At 55.2% G+C, this 18,707-nt stretch overlaps 7 protein-coding genes across 7 annotated transcripts; 4 read left to right on the top strand and 3 right to left on the bottom strand.

Moving 5' to 3' along the window:
- Window positions 1-666: 666 nt before the first annotated feature.
- NCS54_00694700 (EIF2B-5 domain-containing protein) lies at window positions 667-2,122 on the top strand (the record flags this gene model as incomplete). The annotated part of the gene is made up of 4 exons (XM_053152388.1): window positions 667-681; window positions 1,092-1,224; window positions 1,279-1,899; window positions 1,953-2,122. 4 exons carry the CDS (start codon window positions 667-669, stop codon window positions 2,120-2,122), a joined length of 939 nt encoding a protein of 312 aa, XP_053008363.1.
- Window positions 2,123-3,129: 1,007 nt separating this feature from the next.
- On the bottom strand, window positions 3,130-7,453 carry NCS54_00694600 (Hypothetical protein; the record flags this gene model as incomplete). The annotated part of the gene is made up of 4 exons (XM_053152387.1): window positions 3,130-3,482; window positions 3,536-6,928; window positions 6,988-7,057; window positions 7,112-7,453. 4 exons carry the CDS (start codon window positions 7,451-7,453, stop codon window positions 3,130-3,132), a joined length of 4,158 nt encoding a protein of 1,385 aa, XP_053008362.1.
- A 1,146-nt stretch (window positions 7,454-8,599) lies between these two features.
- On the top strand, window positions 8,600-10,510 carry NCS54_00694500 (Hypothetical protein; the record flags this gene model as incomplete). The annotated part of the gene is made up of 1 exon (XM_053152386.1): window positions 8,600-10,510. One exon carries the CDS (start codon window positions 8,600-8,602, stop codon window positions 10,508-10,510), a length of 1,911 nt encoding a protein of 636 aa, XP_053008361.1.
- A 253-nt stretch (window positions 10,511-10,763) lies between these two features.
- On the bottom strand, window positions 10,764-11,391 carry NCS54_00694400 (Hypothetical protein; the record flags this gene model as incomplete). Its single annotated transcript, XM_053152385.1, has 2 exons — window positions 10,764-11,285; window positions 11,341-11,391. 2 exons carry the CDS (start codon window positions 11,389-11,391, stop codon window positions 10,764-10,766), a joined length of 573 nt encoding a protein of 190 aa, XP_053008360.1.
- A 587-nt stretch (window positions 11,392-11,978) lies between these two features.
- NCS54_00694300 (Hypothetical protein) lies at window positions 11,979-15,922 on the bottom strand (the record flags this gene model as incomplete). The annotated part of the gene is made up of 4 exons (XM_053152384.1): window positions 11,979-13,019; window positions 14,232-15,357; window positions 15,410-15,829; window positions 15,879-15,922. 4 exons carry the CDS (start codon window positions 15,920-15,922, stop codon window positions 11,979-11,981), a joined length of 2,631 nt encoding a protein of 876 aa, XP_053008359.1.
- A 255-nt stretch (window positions 15,923-16,177) lies between these two features.
- NCS54_00694200 (Hypothetical protein) lies at window positions 16,178-16,543 on the top strand (the record flags this gene model as incomplete). The annotated part of the gene is made up of 1 exon (XM_053152383.1): window positions 16,178-16,543. One exon carries the CDS (start codon window positions 16,178-16,180, stop codon window positions 16,541-16,543), a length of 366 nt encoding a protein of 121 aa, XP_053008358.1.
- An 845-nt stretch (window positions 16,544-17,388) lies between these two features.
- On the top strand, window positions 17,389-18,428 carry NCS54_00694100 (ECR1-N domain-containing protein; the record flags this gene model as incomplete). Its single annotated transcript, XM_053152382.1, has 2 exons — window positions 17,389-17,549; window positions 17,600-18,428. The coding sequence occupies 2 exons, from the start codon at window positions 17,389-17,391 to the stop codon at window positions 18,426-18,428; spliced, it is 990 nt and encodes a 329-aa protein (XP_053008357.1).
- Window positions 18,429-18,707: the final 279 nt, after the last annotated feature.

The following is an 18,707-nucleotide window of genomic DNA, read 5'->3' as shown; positions in this document are numbered from 1 at the left end:
GCTTTCGGATCACGGGTTGCTTCGGACGATGGTAGCTTGCTAGCTCCTTGGTCATGAGCCAAGCAAAGCTACAGGGAAGCAACTTTGCGGGGGGTGCCGTTTCAAACAAAGCTGGTACGAGTCCCGAAATGCTTGAAACACGACGAAACGAGAACTTGGAAGGTATTGCGCAAAGAGATGCCCGTGTCACAGCCGAGGAGTCGTCAACGGCCGGAGTCGCATCGGGGCCGGAGCTAGCTGGAGGAGCTGCCAGTAGTACCTCACTGAGGTGATTGGCTCCGAAGTCCGATATCACGTGACATAGCGCGTGACACTATCGCCAGCCGACCTGCTTGCGCCTCGCTGGAGATAGGTACTAAGATATCTGGCTCACTCGGCCCGCCCATGACGTTCGACTCACTTCCCTTTGCACTCATAAACCCGCAACAAGCTTCACCCAAGACGCTCTGAGCGACGGCAGCGACGGCGCGCAACAAGTCAGCGATCAGACTACACTCGTGACAATCGCTCAAATCCACGATCTGAACCAGGCCAGGCCAGGCCAGAAAGGAACAAGACCGGCTGCGACAACCACCACAACCGCAACCACAACCACAACCAAAAATCCGGAACAACTGCCGCCAGCCGCAGAAGCAGCACAGGAGCGCGCAGCAGGCTCACGCAACCATGGATGGCGAGGTGGTGAGTTACAACCCCCATATCCTTCCAGTTCCATCCATGCAAGCCCCAGCACCCGAGTCAAAGCCCCGAGGGCTGTCCTCTCTGGGCTTTCTACCCCTCCAAAAAAAAAACCCAGCGCCCTATCAGCTTTACCCCACCGTCACTGCGCTCTGCGTTTTGCTGCCCACTCACTGCAACTGCACACACCAAGTGCGAAAGTACCTCCGTACTGTTCTGCACCAATTTCTGGGGGGAGAGCCGGCGGGTTGACATTGACATTTATGACTTGATTCCACTGAGTCACATTTTCAAAACCGCCACTCCCCACCAACCTTTGTCTTCCACCACGACACAACCAAACCTCACCACATCCACTCTCCACCTCCACCGCGATCTATACTAACGTGAATTCTCCTTCTCTTGCTTTACAGGCTCTTCCCGAACGCAAATCCCGCAAATCAGTCGCCTTTACCGACGAACAAGTCGTAGTCGACGCTGACGGCTCAGTGACCATGGTCAACGCTACCGACGAAACGAAGGACACGGCCCAGTCCCACACGCCTCGTACGCCGCCGCTCTCTGCCGCCCTTGAATCCTTTACTGATTCCCAACCCCCAGCCGCCGAGGAGCTCCCCCCGGCCGAGGACGGTGGCCTCGACCTCTCCCTGCTCAAGAAGAAGAAGAAGAAGAAGGTCAAGGCCGAGGACGACGCCGCCCCCGCCGCCGAGGATGATGCCGTCCCCGCCGAGGATGGCGGTCTCGACCTGACCCTCAAGAAGAAGAAGAAGAAGAAGAGCTCCAAGGTCGAGAAGGACAAGTTCACCGAGCAGCTCGAGGCTCTCGAGAAGGAGGACGACGAGCCCACCGAGGAGGTGGAGGAGGGTGACATGAACGAGGGCACCGGCATCTGGGCCCACGACGAGACCAAGTCGATTGGCTACAGCATGCTGCTCCAGCGCTTCTTCAGCCAGCTCGCCCAGAAGAACCCCGACCACGCCCTCAGCGGTACCAAGAGCTACAAGATCCCCCCTCCCCAGTGCATGCGCGAAGGCAACCGAAAAACCGTCTTTGCCAACATTGCCGATATCTGCAAGCGCATGAAGCGAACCGAGGAGCACGTCACCGCCTACCTGTTTGCTGAGTTGGGTACCAGCGGTTCCGTCGACGGTAGCCGAAGACTGGTTATCAAGGGTCGTTTCCAACAGAAGCAGATTGAGAACGTTGTCCGAAAATACATCAGTAAGTCTATGAGCCTTCTCACTTTTGTGGTCCATTGCTCACATGCTCTCCAGTCGAATACGTCACTTGCAAGACCTGCAAGTCCCCCGACACAGAGCTCAACAAGGGAGAGAACCGTCTGTACTTCATCACCTGCAACAACTGCGGTTCCCGACGAAGTGTCACTGCCATCAAGACTGGTTTCTCCGCCCAGGTCGGCAAGCGAAGAAAGATGCAGGGTTAAGCAGCCCCGCGTTTCTTCGTTTCCCTTCCTTTCTGCCCCACCCGCGCTCGACAGGCTGTCCTCTGCCCTGTGGGCGCGGACGGCTACGTGCGAATCTTGGCGGTGCTATATCGCGGCTGCGTAGCTGGAGCCCATCTCTGTGTCTCCCCCGGCCGAGCTGGCTCCGGTTTGTGGCCGAATGAGGATGAGTATGAATTTCGGGTTTTTGGATTGGGCATCGCCTGCAGAGCTGCCTCCCTCCCTCCCCGCATGATATGGTCTTGGCTGGGGGTTCAAAAGGAGTGATGTCGGACCCGATACAAGATGGAATCGGGTGCCGGGGTTATGATGTGGCGTATGGGTTATGTACATAATGCCGAAATGATCAAGATTGCATCAAGTGCTGTCACTGAATATGTTGTCCATCGAGTCTCCACGTGATGTTCAAATTCAGTCTCTAACCGTCCTATGCCACAACAATCACTGAAACCAAAGGAATGGATAAAATAGTTGAACCCGCATGCCAACAGCCAGCATGCTCAGCGTGAATCTCTTTTTATTATAAACACAGCGAGAGAAAAACCGCTTTCCTTTCTCACCCCAAGGAGGCGAGTGAAGCCAGTAAACCCCTACCCCCCATTCCCAAAATCAAAAAGAAAACGATGGATGCTACCATTCAACCTCCCCCTTCCCGCAAGACTTTAACATGAAAGAAGAAAAAAAAGGATCAAAGTTAACAAGACATATGCCTTCCCCCTCCCTGAACGCAGAAAGACCATACCACTTTGTTTCTCCCCGCCAATCCAAAATACCCCTTTTTTTTTTCTGCACACGTGTATGTTTGCTTGTAGCTTGTGTTCAAGGTCCAGGAGGAGTAGGTCCGAAAGTGATATGAGTGTACGCCTGTTGTGCTGATGTCGTGGGCAGCCCGCCTCGGGTTCGTGGGCGCCGTTGGTTTATAGTACACGCCGTGAATAGTTGTAGAAAATGAGACAAGGGAATGAAATGCCACCTCTCTGAGGTCGAGTCTAGGCAAAGATGGAGGTTCCTCCGGCCAGTCCGTTGGGCTTGCCAGCGTTCTCAAAGAGAGAGCCAGCCTTGGAGTCACCCTCGAGAACCAGAGGAGCGGCTGCACTCTTGGTTGCGTCGTCCATGTTACTGTCGACTTCGGCCCGGGCAGCCTCAAGGGTGGTGCGAGCCCATTCGTTAAGCCTGTTCTTCTCGATGTACTGATGAAGGAGCTTATCCTCATACTTCATAGCATCAATCAGCTTCGCCCGGAACGAAGTATCAAAGTCACGGAACCGGCGGTCCAGGTTCTCAGTAAAGGAACCCAGGGCCTCCTGGGGCGACAGAGACCGGAAGGGCTCTCGTGCATCCTCTGTGTATAGGTTAGTAACAATTCTATATCTAGAATCAAGGTATTCGACTTACGGAAATTGATGCAGTCCACGAACATGGCATACAGCTCGGTATCTGCTAGCCTCTCCACCACCTCGCGGTCATCCTTTAGCTGGGTATCATTGATCTTGGCCCAGTCGTCACGGATAAACAACCGCCTCCAGATGAGCCTCTTGGCCTCCTTGACCTCGTCACGGTGGCAGCTGCTCTCAGCCACCTTGAGGGCCAGCCAGAACGGATGAGCAGTCTCCTCTCGCGACTCGGGCCTGAGTGAGACCAGGGTGAGCAAGTCGATGAGGGTCATGGCATCCAGAGCCTCGTGCTTGAGGAGGCGCTTGATGCCGTCCTCAAAGATCTGATGCTGTGCCTTCTGACGGCGGGGAATGTTCATGCTATGAACCTCCATCGCAAAGTTGAGGGCAGCAGCATCATCCACGGCATCATACGTGCTGGGAAGAATCTGGTTATAGAGTTGATCCTGAATCTTGATAGCGATCAACTCCTTGTCAACCTTCTTGAGCTTCTCGTCAACACGCGCCTCGTCAGAGTTGACCTTGAAGGTGTTGTTGCTGAGCTCCTTCTGTTCCATCTCGGCCAGAAGAGCCAGCTTTCCAAGACTCAACTCGATCTTCTTGTTCCACACCTGTTGCTCCTTGGTGAGAGCCAGGTCCACAAGAGTATCGGCGCCGTGACCAACATCGTGCTCCTGGGTCACGTCATTGATCCATGAGATTCGTGCCAGCTCTGGCTTGCTGCGGAGGAACTGTGTCTTGAAGCCCAGTTTATCCAGATCGAACTCCAGAACAGACTCAACACCGTGCTTCTGAAGAAGGAATTCGTACGCTGGGAAGGCAAATGCCTGGCCATAGTTGGAAAAGCTGCTTTCCAGCTTGGCCTTCTTGCTCTCCCTAAGCCGCTTAAGGTTTTGCGCTTCCAACAAAGAAATTCCAGGCTCAGCGAGTCGAGCTTCGAGTTCTTGAATGTGATCCAGCAGAATGACCGACAGTGCGCGAAGGCATTCGTGCTTCTCTGCGATAGTCGCACCCTCTTCCCACTTTCCTGATCGCGCCAAGGCAAGGGGCTTTTCGAATCGGTCTGTCTGATAGACCTTGACGAAGTGCTGGGACATGGTCTTCTGGTCGGGAGTTGTCGAAGCCCAACGGGCATATTCCAGCACAGAGGTGAGCATTCCATCGGTGACGGTAGGGAGTTCCTCAAAGATCTTGGCGATGATCTTGGGGTCTGGCTGGTTTGATCCCTTGGCAGACTCGTCTGCGCCCAGGTGCTTCATAACCCATTGGTCCGAGAGATCAACGAGGCGCTTGAGGTTGTTTGCGACATAGTGGCAGCCAGTCCAAGGCTCAGGAAGATCCTCGTAACCGTCGCGTAGAATACCCATGCGGAGTTCTTCGAATCCTAGTCCGTAGAAACTGAGGTTGTTCTTTCGGAAATCGAGAGCCGCGACGTGCGTGCAGGTGTTGACCTGGATAGCTTCGTAAATCATGACATTGACCTTGGCATCGTCGAGCAGGTGGTCCTTGTACAGGGTCTTGATCACCTCGTATGCCCAAGCAACAAAGAGTTCGAGACGGAAGACATCGTTGATGAACCAGTGGCGGACTCGGTCAACCTCGCCAATCTTAGCAACGGGGTTGTGCTTCTGGTCCTGGTGAATAAACTCGACTATCGAGCCGATGAGACTCTTCTTGTCTTGTGGAGGACGAGCTGCAGTGAAAGCTTCGTGACGCTTCCAGAGCAGAATAGCCACATGCATCTTCTCAGCATTGTAGAGCAGATTCCATCGCGTCTTACGGTCAAGGTCTGCCCCAAAGATTCTGAGCTGAGACATCAGCCTCTCGAGCGCATTCGATCTGGCGCGTAGGTTGTCCTCCAGGGAAGCCGGTAGGGTTGAGATAAATGGTGTGCTTGAGCTCAGGATCTCGTGGCTGATCTCAAGAGCAGCTTGGGCAACCTCCTCGTTGGAGAACTTGATTTCCTGTCGGCCGTCGAAGATCAGAGGGTTGTCTTGCTTCACGCCGAAGAAGACTGCCTGCTCAAGCTTGCTCTTTGCTGACACCTTTGGTGGCTGGTCACTAGCAAACTTGTCCACATCAGTCGTCACAATTCGAACCACACCAGCGCCCCGAACCATCAGAACCACAGCCGGGTTCTTGGTCTTGGGACGATGTAGTCGGTTGTCGTCGTGGCTCGACACCGCAGCCATCTCCTCGAATCCAGAGCCAATGATTTCGTGTACATCGTCTTCGCGGAAGTCGACAACGTCTTCGAAGGATGCAGGGAGCACGTGGCTGTCGGATTGAAGCTGGGAGTCGGGGGATTGTGGTGGGATAGCGATGGATGCAATGACGGTTGCGCGGTCAAAGACAACGAAGGCGACCAGCGCCGGGCGAGGGAGATATAGACGGGGTCGTGTCGCAGGTGTGATGTCGGAGAATGATATCGGTGAAGTGTAGGAGGTGATAGGACGGACCATGCCGATTTGGCAATCTCTAGGGGTCAGAATAGCTTCAACCAGGGCATAGCGGGCCGTGCTTCGTTGGGTTAGGCTGACGAGGATCAGAAGATGTTGCACCGAAGTGTCGTCAGTTGCCATGGCCTCGCTCAATCGGCTCAAGTCATGATACTTGGCCTCCAGACCCTTCGGGATGTAGGTGCAGTCAATCGCCTCGAAAGACTCTTCAGGGAACTCTCGAGAGGCGGGGTCGGTTTCGTGGAGCGCATCGATAATGCTCTCGCGTACATCTGCCTCCCCGATGATTTCGTTGTGTCCTCCTCGGTGGACTCTCCAGGCGTGAAGACGTCCCTTTCCGGTCAGCGCCACAATATTCCTCTCGCCCATGCGCGCAGATCGGTCGGCGCGGACTGCCGCAATGTCTCCCTTAAGTGACAGGTGCGAAAAGGCATGTCGGATGCTGCCAAAAATTCCACTCGACGTGGGCGAGAGGCTGCTGCGCAAGAACTGGACCGAGATGGATGGTCGTCCATAGCTGTCGCGCACGTTCATGTACGCGAGGCGTCCAGAATTAAAGGTAAGGATGAAGCCGGCGGATTCGGCGTTGGTAATGGCGACGACCGTTTCTCCGGATTGCATTCCCGAAATTGTGTACTCGACACCAGAACGATCCTTCTTGATAAAGGCAAAGGTAGCTGCGCTCGAGATGGACTCCCAATAGACGACCTTGCCGCTCCCGGCCATGACCACGACCAGGCCGGGTTCCGTCGACGCGGCGGAGGGTGACACCAGGCATCCTACAGGAAGGGGATCGTTCGGTCTAGATGCTGAAGGTAGTTGAAATGTAAAGGTTTCGGGGGATTGCGACGTCGAGGTGTAGGGCCAAACGAGGGCATGGGCAGGGTAAAGGCTAAGGGCATATCCAGAGGAAAAGATGTCGGCGGTTTGGTTTCCTATGACGACGAGAGTGAGCAGATTACTTGAGCAAGGTGCTGGCGATGCAAAAACCTACCTGACCAGTCACCGCGCGTTTTATCAGGAAGAGCTGGAAGCTTGCTGACTATATATGCATTTGTACTTGTCTAGACGGGATGATCAGCTTGGGGGCGTCAAGAGAACAATAGTCTGGCCCTTACCAAAACAAGACTGCCATCGCCTTTGTTGGCAGCACGGTCGCCATGCTTGGCCTTTTTGGCACGGACATTCAATTCCTTGCGCAGGACGGGGCTGAGGCTCTCAGCGGGTTCGATGTTGTTGTTTTTCGTAGGCAGAGTCGCGACCTTGTCGGTCTTGACCTCGATCATCTCCTGCTGCTGCTGCGGGACGTCAGGATTGACAAAAGTCTGCTCCGTCAGCGGAATCCGCGGTCGCTTCGCCTTTGGCTGCTGTGCGAGATTCTCAGAGCTCAAGGGGCGCTGGCGGCGGCGTGAACGAGTCGCCGTCGCCGGGCCACCTTCGGCGACAGACGGGGAAAACATTTTGGGCGGATCGCGAACAGGGTCTTCGTCTATAGGTGAGTATTGATGTCGTGAAAGGAGGATGTCGCGGTTGAGTGCGGCGCGGGACGTTTCGAGGGAGATGGCGATGGAATCAGCCTCGTGATCATAGAGGCATTTCGCCGCGTAAGGATGACCGTGACGAGGACCGTGATCGTTGTGAGCGGTGACTTTGAATGATGGGGAGCTAAAAAGTCGATGGAAAACTGGGATGAGCCTGAGAAGGCACTGCAGTGACGAAGCGTGCACCAGGAGCCAATCGAATAGCAACCCAGTACGGGGGTAGGACAGGGCGGTCGCCTAGCTACAGTGAGGTCTGGCGCGCTCTGATTGGCCGGAAGTGGTCTTGGGTGCCTCCTGGGGAGGTGCTAGAGATGCTGCGCTGAGCTGGCAATGCCTGGAAGCCCCTTGAAAGCTCCCGTTGCTCAGTCGCGCACGTACCAACCAGAGCCAGTATCTTTCAGCCTCTGCCCCACCTCAGATCGCGTGGTGAAGAGCCTCTGTGCGGAGGTACCTCTGAGCTTGCGGTACCTTGCCTTAGTCGGAGCTGAGGCTGGGTAAGGCTTCTGGTTGACAGATCCCTGCGTACTTTCGGCTCATCGATACCTCAAGTCAGCGACAGAACCGACAAGCCGTCAGCGATTGATTCATCGAGTGCATTCACTTGAGATCGAGAGGCAACTCTTGCTGGACATTGGCTTGACTACTTCTTTCTTTTCAGATTTGTACTGATGTCTAGGGCAGGCTGAATTACCTACCTATTCCTGTGACTGTCCCTTGGACCCTCGGATTAATTGTCCGACCTTGGCCTAGACACAATCTATGATGTATGCCGCCGCATTCAAGATCTGATAACCTCGGGCCTATATTTCACGATATCAGCCAGTTACAACGCTCGATACTTCATTCGCCTCACAACTTCAAGTCGACAACTCCGATCAACGCCCACTCTCCTCCTGGACTCGTCACCAATTGAATTGACTAACCGCCCTCTTGTTCCTGATTTCCCAATCCGGATCTAACCGATCACGTTTTCGGAGGGGGTTCCGGGACCCCCAAGCCATGTCTACCTTGGCCAGGCAAACCGCAGATCAAATAGCTCACCTCTGACAAAACCGGCGTTGAAACATGAGGCGCTTCTCAACCGCCGTCGTTATCACTGATCCGCTGGTCAAGTATCAGACTCGCGTGGCGGCTGGTCTCTACGCCCCGGACCCGGCTCAGCATCGTCTCGCCTGGCACTTACAAAAGATCTACCACCGCATCAAGGACTACTCACCTCAGGCTGAGTACCGTCAGAGACTAAGAGAGGTGGCTCGTCTCACTGAGCCGGAAAATGCCCAAGATGAAGACGACGGCAACATTCTCGCGCTCCGGAATCACTCAATATGGCGCAACCCGCTCTTCAAGCATCTCCTAGCAACGCCAGAGGGGAGAGAGAGCCTGGCGTTGACTCGGGTTCTCACCAACCATGAGACTGCTATTGAGATTGACTCTCCCAAGGGATTGTTTCTTTCGGGCGAAGTAGGCACTGGAAAGTCGATGCTTCTCGACTTGCTTGCCGATGGCCTCCCCACGGAGCGAAAGCGGAGATGGCACTTCAACACCTTTATGCTCTACATCATTTCGCAGCTCGAACACCATCGGAAATCACACTTCGGGAATACAAATAGCGAGAGCGATTATTCTATCTTGTGGGTGGCCAAGAAACTCGTCGACGAATCTCCCATCCTGTTCCTCGACGAGTTCCAACTCCCAGATAGGGCCGCCAGCAAGATTCTCAACCACCTCTTTATTGCATTTTTCCAGTTGGGCGGCGTCCTCATCGCATCTTCGAACCGTATGCCAGAAGAGCTTCAGAACGCTACTGGTGTTGACTATACGCCTGCCCCGTCCAAGGGCCTCATTCGCAAGTTCTTTGGGGCTTCGGTCCGGGCCCGAGGCGAGCTGTACGGGTCAACCAGCGACTTTGCCAACTTCCTCGAGGTATTGAAAGCCAGGTGTGACTTTTGGCAGATGGAGGGGGCTCGAGACTGGCGGAGAAGAGAGGAGACCGAAGCGCCTGTGACTTTGGCCGGAGATGTGATCGAGGGTGAGGTGGCGGCAGTGGAGGAGGTCGTTCAAGACAAGCCCGACCAAGCCATCAAGAAACCGGTCAACTACTACCTGTCGACTGACGAAGATGGCTCTTGGCAGCAGCGGATACAAGCAGCACTTGTGTGGTCTGGACCTGAGCCACTGCCCTGGGAGCCATCGAGCGTGGTCGTGTACGGCAGAGAGATCAAGACTCCCCAGCATTACAATGGATATGTATACTGGGATTTCGAGAGGCTCGCTGAGTCCTTTGGGCCTGCCGACTACATCACAATGGCTTCCACATACCACACATTCATCATCGACAACGTTCCGATTCTGACACACGAGAAGAAGAACGAAGCCAGGCGGTTCATCACACTCTTAGATGCCTTGTACGAGGCTCGGTGCAAGCTTATCATCAGGGCTCGGAACCCACCAGACACTCTATTCTTCCCCAAGAAGAAGAGCTCGGCATCTGGAAAACCTGGGAACTCTGATGAGCCTGATGATCTATACTCTGAGACCATTGCCGAAGTCTACCAGGACCAGATGTCTCCCTTCCGACCCAACGTCGCTTACTACGATACCAAATCGAGCACATCATCCTACGACCCGGACCAAGACTCGGACTTTGGGTTGCAGAAGAAGCCCGTCAACTTCAGCAACACGAGTGCTTTTACCGGAGAAGACGAGCGCTTCGCATACAAGCGCGCCATCTCTCGCCTGTGGGAGTTGTGTAGCGCACAATGGCACGCGAGGACGGGAGAATGGTGGCAGCCTCTCCCCGTCGACGCTCGGCACTGGGAGGGCGGTCCTGTCTCTCAGCGCATTGATCACCAGATTGGTGCCAGCAGGCTCAGCATGGGCGAGGGAATGGGGGAGAGCCTGGAGGTTGACGAGATGGCTGGCTTGTCGAAATGGAGCGTGGAGCAGTTAAAGTCTGAGAACGGTAAGAGCCCGTAGAACGACTCAACATCTCGTGGTCTAAGGGCGTATATGAGAGAAGCAAGTTGGATACATATAACACGACATATATAGTGCAAGCCATGCAAGAAAAGCAACAGAGATGTATAAAGAGTTCTCAAAGTAACATACTGCCCACACATGCATGATGATCTCTAGGTAGTCTATGACCGGATATCCCACCATGGTATACTCCAAACGCCATGCCTCCCATTGTATTTGTGGTCTACTCATACGCCGTCTTAACGTCGACTCAAAGACTCGTCACGCCAGGTGTCCAGCCTTCTCCTATCCTCTTCATGTCCTCTGCAAACTTGCGACTCGTAATCTTCCTGCCCCCTCGTCCACCTAGGGGCGCGTGCTCGTCCGGGTCGTAGAAGGGGTTCTGCAACAGACGCACGTAGGCGCTCTGCATGGCACGGAAGACAGGCTTAAGCTCGGCGTCGCGCAGGCCAGCGGCCGCGGCACCCCGTGAGGCTGCGGCCACGGGTGCGCTCCCATCGACGCGGCGGCCGCGCATGTCGACGACGCAGACCATGCGGACGCCCGTGTTGGTCTCGAAGCCGTAGGCGGCGAGGCGGTCGTCGACGGCGTGCAGCAGGCCAAAGTCGCCCGAGAGGCCGACGCCCGATACGGCGTTGTTGCGGGCGCGCAGGTCAAAGACGTCGATGGTGGACGAGAGGAGGAGGGAGAACTGGAGCGGGGTGCGGATCGGGGTGAAGTTGTTTGTGGCCGGGTCGTGCGAGGGGAAGATGGAGATGTGGAGGGGGTTGTTCTGGGAGAACGAAGTCAGTTGACAGTGCATATTTGCTTCTGGGGGAGTCTCTCACATTACGGCCGATGACGCCGAGGCAGGCGATTGAAGGTATCGCGGTAGACATGGTTGCGGGGTGCGATGTCGGAGGTCGGATGTTGAGAGAGGTGAAGCCTGAGAGTTGGAGCTTGCTTGGTGTGAAGCTGGCAGCTTTAGTTGGCGATGCCCATATCCATCCAACCTCATGGCTCGTCTATGCGCAACCCCACTTACACATGCTCGGCCACCGATGGACGCAAATAAATTCACCGTTTGCGAGATGTATCTTATTATTTGCGTATGTAGGTATTTACTTGGTATCTGAATTTCAAGGTCTGAAGTCGGAAATGTCTCTGTTTAGCTCCCTTGGAAGGCTGAAACCGAACATTGAGGCGGGACCCTCATTCATCACTACCCGTAACCATAACCATACCATGACCGTCTCTACCTCGATAATTGGGAGGATAACCTGATCCATAAAGATGTTATAAAAGTGCTTCGTCAATGATCCCGCCAGTTGCGTATTTTGCACGCAGCCTTTCCCTAGCGTACACCCAGAAACCAAACCCCAAAATCATGCCAAAGCCTCCCGTTGTTCGGGCCCGGTCCCAATACCTCATGAAAACGCTCCAGACTCGTACACTATCCCCGGACGTTTTGTTTTATACGTCCTTTTTACTCTGAATATTCGTCATCTTCCATGATGCCAGCAGTGTCTTCTAATCCCTTTAGAACCTCTTCTACTTCTGAAGGGTCTGTAATCGCCCATACGCCTCCTCCCTTTACTAGATCTTTACCGCGCATACCCACCTCCTTTCCGACGAGGTTGCGCCCGACCTTGCCAGGCCCCACGCCTACCCAGCGTCGAATCCGTCCCTCTTGATCGAGGTACCTGATGCTCTCCCACCAACGCACCGTGTCGAGGCAGCCTCGGGCTAACAGGTCCTTGAAGTCGGCCTTGCAGCATACGGGCCGCGCAGACACATTGCTCACTATTGGTAGCCGGCCAGGAAATGTCACCATGTCCTCGTTCTCGCGACCCTTGACCCGGCTACCCTCGTTGAGCAGGTTTCGCATCACGGTTACGGCCGGCTTCATGATCGGGCTGTGGAAAGGGCTGTCGGCCTTGAGGCGGACGGCACGGGGATCGTAGCCCAAAAACTGGCGGAGGTGGGCGATGAGGGTCTTGATGCGCTCGATGTTGCCGCTCAAGACGATCTGATTCTTGCTGTTGATGTTTGCAATCAGCACTTGTTCGATGGGCGGCACATCGTCCATGTCCTCGGCTGAGACGCCGACAAACTGGCGAATAGCCTTGATGAGGTTTTCCATGTGCTCTGGGTGCGAAATGACGGCCACCATGCCGTACTCGCCGCCGTACTGCTCGATGGCCTGACGCGTCGCCTCCGACATAGCCTCGGCCCGCTTGCGCACCAGGTACAGGCTGTCCTGGAAGGAAATGTACCCGCCGGCAACGACAGCGGCGAATTCACCGAGGGAGTGGCCCAGTGTGACGTCGAAGTGGTCTGTGACCTTGAAGCCGAACTCGCGCTCGAGGATGCGGAGGATGAAGATGGAGGTGGCCATGATGGCGGGCTGGGCGTTGGGGGTTTCGGTGAGGAGCTTGGAGGGCCCATTCTGGATGATGTCGGAGAGCTTGTAGCCCATATACTCGTCGATCTCATCGCGGAGCTGCGAGGCCGTCGAGGGGAACGCCTCGAGCCATGGCGTTAGCATGCCCACCCGTTGGACGCCCTGGCCTGGGAAGAAGAGAGCGGTCCTGGTGCCGCCTCGATGTGTAGACCTCCATCTCCGTGGTTGCGGCTGTCGCAGGAGCGGCTGTGATAGTAGCGACGGTCTCGTGCCTGTGAGAGGGCGACGGCACCGCATCGAAGTCGTCGCGAGCCGTTCCATGGCCGTCTAACGGCGTTGGGGACGGCGGGTTAGAGGTCAAGACGCACGGGTTGACGCTCTCATTCTGGGGAAGCCCGCCGTCGTGATCCAATTCCCTGAGCGGCTGAGGGATGGGAAGAGAAAGGAAGGGGAAAGAGGAAAAGGCAAGTCACGAGAGAGCCCGCTCAACAAAAGGGAATGGAAACCGAAACCCTGGGTCTGGGGTTCCGGGACCTTCCAGTTTGCGTGACGTCGGGGTCACTTACAAGTTGCACTCGCGCGCCACTAACAGCAACCAGAGGGAAGGAGCACTCTCGGCATTGGGATTGGGGGTTGACGGCAGGAGCAGGGGGGGGACCGAGGGGTGCTCCTCTCTCTTTCGGATCCTCTCTTCAACCCCCAAAATCAAAATGGAACCTCGTTGACCTCATGGAATTCATCGGAATCGGGGGCCCGGTCCCTTTTGTCCAGCGCATGTTTTGCAACGCACAGCGTCCAATAGCAAAGCCAGCGCAAGCCGCAAGCCGTTGACGCACCTCGAGGCAGTTTCCCCCCGGCCGCTGGAGATGTACCAGCAGCGAGCGGTCGGATGTCTCGCCCCACACTTAGAGCCGATGCCCCGACCTCGTGCGGCTTCGGATCTCCGTCGCTCCTTGGCGCCTCCTCCGAGATCCATTTCCACGGCGCGCCATGGGCCAACGGCTGTTTAACATTATGTGAACGAATCTACCACGGCTGCTTTTTGCTTTGCTGGCATTGGGTCACTCCTTTTCTTCCGTCTTCCTCGGAGACTAGTCCGTTCTATTCATGCAGCATGGGGGCATTCTGCTTTCTTTTTGTCTCGTGCTCATGACACCCTCTCTAGGTGCCGCCATTGGCCCGCATCCGCATGTTTCTACCGGCGGCGCTCTCCTCAACATCATGAGCCCATGCCATGCCATGTCATGCTCCACGACGCCGATGCTCCTCCGTCCCGTCTGCTGCCGCCTGCAGCACCGCCGCCTAGCACCGTATCTCCACTCCTCCCTTGCTCACTGTCAAGTACTTGACCCCCTTGTACGGTTTGACGCTCTCTCCCAGTCCCCTACTCTTGCGCGTATCGAGAAGGATGCTCTCTACCTTCAACCCGCTCGCCAACCATCCCTTGACGGAAAAGCTCACTGATGCCGACGTCGGCATCAGGATCTTGTTCTGCGCAATCTTCTTGACGTCCCTATCATCACTGGCGCCCTCTTTGTCCTTCGCCGTCTTGGCCACCGGCACGCTCTGGTAAGGTCCGTCAAACGTGTAGTCGGTCCCAAAGCCAAAACCGTTGGGGTCGAATCCGTCCTCATCCTCGCCTGTGATCGGCCCCACGACGGTACACCGGAGCCCGAAGTAGCACGTCCCTCCCGAGAGCTCCTTTGCCGGAATGTGCCACTCTAGGAACTTCTCCCCCGGGTTGAAGCTAGCGTCGCCCTTGCTAGGTCGGATTTCCGACAAGTTCCTAACGTCTGTCGGTAGTGGGATCGTGACGGTGAGATCGTCAATCAGCGGCGCTCCTGGTGATCCTGGATGTGGTCCTCCCAGTCGGCCACCACTTCCGCCTCTTCCAAATTGACCTGATGAGGACGGAGAAGGTGCACCGAGAATCTTGTTGACTTGTAACCGAACCTCGAAATCGGATCCTGTGGCCCCGAGCCCAGTCTTTACCTCCATATTGACTGGCAGTTTGAGGTTATTAGAGCTTAGGCTTCCGCTCTTCCCACTAGTAAAGGGTAGCAAGTCCACCTCGTAGCCCGCCAGGATAAATCTTCCGTCGGGTGGGATAAAGCTCAGCTCTCCTGGCCTTTCCTTCCATCGGTTTAGCCGTACGCAAGGGTGAAAGACTGGTAACTCCATGATGCCTCCGAGATTGTGCTTTCCAGACGGGCTCGTCAGAGTCAGGGTGATATCCGGGACGCCTGACACCTTTGATGTAAAGGCAATAGTGCCGTTGGCAAAGGCGGCCAGTGGCCTTCCTGAGGGCGCGAGCGTTACCGACAGAGTCTCAACGACATCGGCATACATCTCGTTGGACGTGTGTCGCACGTTGGCTCGTCTCCATGGCAAGGCGGGCGTATTCGAAGGGATCACGGATGGCGAGCTCGAGTTTGAAAAGTTAGCGCTCAGAGGCGCTTTCCTGGTAGCTTGTCAGTGTTGGGCTCTGCTTGGCGTAGATTCGGCACACGAACCCAGGGAGGTTGATGCTTCCTAGTAGTTTACCAACCCATCCCTCCTGTTCCACAACTTCTCGCAGGGCATTGGGCTCTGTCGTGCTAATAGTGCCAGAGTCGCACATCTCAGTTAATATCTGGGCGACTATGTCATAATTATTCTCGATCTTGACGGCCAGGAGCGGCGCGCCAAGGAAGTCCTCGAAGGCATCGATTACGCGGTGTAGGAACTCGAAGACGAGGAGCGGCTCGATCTCGGTCGACGAAGTGACGAGGAACAAGAGGTTCGCATGGGTCAGACTAAATACGAGGGTCGGAGGACTTGTGTTGGCGAGGTAGATGAGATTCGGCCGCGGTGAGGGATGTTCTAGGTAGAGGGGTAGAAGATGTGTTGCCGAGAGCGGCCTCCCTGCGTAGGTATGAGATAGGATAGGATTACTGGACAGAGTTAGCTAGAAGGATAAAAGCGAGACTGTAGAAGACATACCGGTTGTCATCGTAAATGTGCAGCGCCTCAATAACGCCGTTCATGGTGTCGACCAACACCTCCCTCAGGCGTTGGCTGGCACGATAAGCATGAGCTAGAGCTACTGATGTGTGTTTGCGCCAGCGCGGGACGGACAATGACGAAACTGGTTGGGACCCCGGCCCTGGATTACTCAGCCATCGGAAGGTCAAATCATCCAATCAACGTTGCTCATCACGCAACTCTCAAAAGTTGAAGCTTGTGATAACTTCCATCGCCAAAGCCAACCCCCCCCTCGATTTCAACAACAAACCTCCAAAATGGCAGGGGACGACAAGATTCCGACGGTCCAGGCTCTGGAGAGACCAGAGAAGCTCGAGGACATCCTGCGCCAGGACCGAGGCGACGACTGCCTGCCCTGCAAAGTCATTGGTCAGTTCTTTGCCATCGGCCCTCACGCCCCGACTCCTCAGCGGCCGGGACACTGGACTAACACCGTCGTAGGCAGCGGAGCGTTCTTTGGCCTCGCTGCCTACAGCTACTTCTCGGGCATGTCGCAGCTCGAGAGGCAAAAGGCCCTGATCCTCCAGAGCAAGTCCCCCTTTGGCATGAGGAGCCGGAAACTCGGCATCACCACCATCTCCCTCGGTCTCGTATGGATGGGACTGTGGAGGGCACTCAAGTGATGTTGAAACGATCTCGAAACGACTCGAAACGAACTCTACTCCGTCTGAATTAGCATGTATATTATGTCTGGCATCTCTGCGAGCAGCTCTTGCAGCGGCATTCTCTCGAGCTCATGGGCCATTGGTGGCCAGAAACCGGTGCTGGCCGAGATTTTCGATGTATCAAAAGCATTTTCTGGTTGCATAGAAGGCGTTCAGAGGTGTGGGCTGAAACGGTCTAAAGAGGTGTGGTATCTCATTTCATGTTATGTGAACCATGAAGCTACCAATCCTTGACCATTTGATCTTGAGAAAACACCACCTTTCCCAAGTCAACATTAGTTTTAACTCTTATATGAATGTTCTAGTGAATGCCTCTTGATGGCGATGGCTGATAGGTTGTAAAGCCTCTGTGATTTTAGCAGTGGTGAGCTGAGACGTTAGGAATGGATGAGGATGTCATGGATGCCAATCATAGGCAGACTGTAACAACGCACATAAGGGTGTTTATAAAAAAAATTCTAAATTCGCTATCTAAGTTATAGTTCTATATTGGCAATTGGGTATCAATTTTCTTGGGACATATTTGCTGTTATTTGTCCCTTAAGTTGCTGGCTCTCATGTGAAGCTCTTATTCCAAGCCGTTCAGCAAAGACTAAAATCTCAACCTAGAGGACCCACCTTGAACCTTTAACAAACTCATCAACCACCGACGGCACGACAGCAACAACTAAAACTGACGACGGACTACACCAGGAGATTATCATCCTGTGCTTTTGAGATCTAGATACTGAGAGTATATCTACGGTCATCTACTGGCTAAGCGGCCAGAGCAGCTGAACCTCAGCACTCCCTCTCATCTCAAAATGCCCATCACAATCCTCAAGCCTCAGCCTCCCGCGCCTCAAAGGCCACAGGCAGCGGCCAATTCAGACTCTGACTCTGATTCTGAGGGCGGCGCGGACGTTGGCGGCGATGGCATCCTCACACCAGGCAGCGTGATAACGTCGAATCCCCAGTGGATGCGGTAAGCCTTTCCATCTTCAAATCTCATCTGATACTGACCTCTTCACAAAGCGGACACGGCACCTACATCCCTTCTGGCTCATCATCAATCACATCCTCCCTCGCTGGAACCCTCACAAAGACAAACAAGCTCCTCTCGGTGCGTCCCCTGCGCGCCCGCTACACCCCCGAGATTGGAGACCTCGTCGTCGGCCGCATCGTCGAGGTCCAGGCCAAGCGCTGGCGCGTCGACGTGGCCGCCTCACAGCTCGCCATCCTCCAGATCTCGGCCATCAACCTCCCCGGCGGTATCCTCCGCAAGCGCACCGAGACGGACGAGCTGCAAATTCGCAGCTTTTTCGCCGAGGGTGACCTCGTCGTCGCGGAGGTCCAGCAGCTGCACCAGGACGGCGCTGCTAGTCTGCACACCCGTAGTCTCAAGTACGGCAAGCTCCGCAACGGTGTCTTTGTCTCCGTCACGGGCACTGGCGGAGGCGGCGGTGTCGTCCGCGCCAAGAGGCAGGTCTGGACCATGGACGTGGCCAACGCCGGCGGAAAGGTCGACGTGCTGCTCGGCGTCAACGGGTACATCTGGATCAGCAAGCACATTGAGAGCGACGTCGCTGCTGAGGCCGCCGGCATCAACCGCATGGAAGAGAGCGTCAGCAGCAAGGTCTACTCGAGCCAGAACGACCCCATGGAGGTGTCAACTATGCGTGAGATTGCGAGGATCCGCAGTGTCATCCTCGCTCTCGTCGAGAACGGGCTTAAGGTCGATGAGGATATGGTTACAAGGGGCTACAGCGAAGCCGTGGATCTGGCAAGGGAATCTACAGACGACGACCTGTATCTGGGTGGCGACAAGGGACGCCGTCTGGCAGCAACTTTGACTGGTCACTAAAACATGTTGGACTACGAGGTGGGACAAAAGGATTAAATGCAACCAAAGATACCTAGCTTTTCAACTTCTCATTTGTAGTGCCCTCCCCTGCTCGGCCAGACATCCACCAGCCTGCGTGTTATACTATAAACTTGGGGAGGACAATTTGCCGCTATTATACAACGAAACTGTACAGGTACCAACAATGAACTCGATAGCCATCGGGACAAGTGTTCGCAAAAAGAAAAAAAGTACACGGCAAAGCTCTCGTTCAACATTTTGCTTTACTCGGACGAATTG

The sequence above is a fragment of the Fusarium falciforme genome, chromosome 5 (genome assembly GCF_026873545.1).
Source record: "Fusarium falciforme chromosome 5, complete sequence".
In the NCBI taxonomy this organism is placed as follows: Eukaryota; Fungi; Ascomycota; class Sordariomycetes; order Hypocreales; family Nectriaceae; genus Fusarium; species Fusarium falciforme.
Note: the sequence above shows the minus strand (reverse complement) of the source record. Positions and strands in the feature narration are given on the sequence as shown.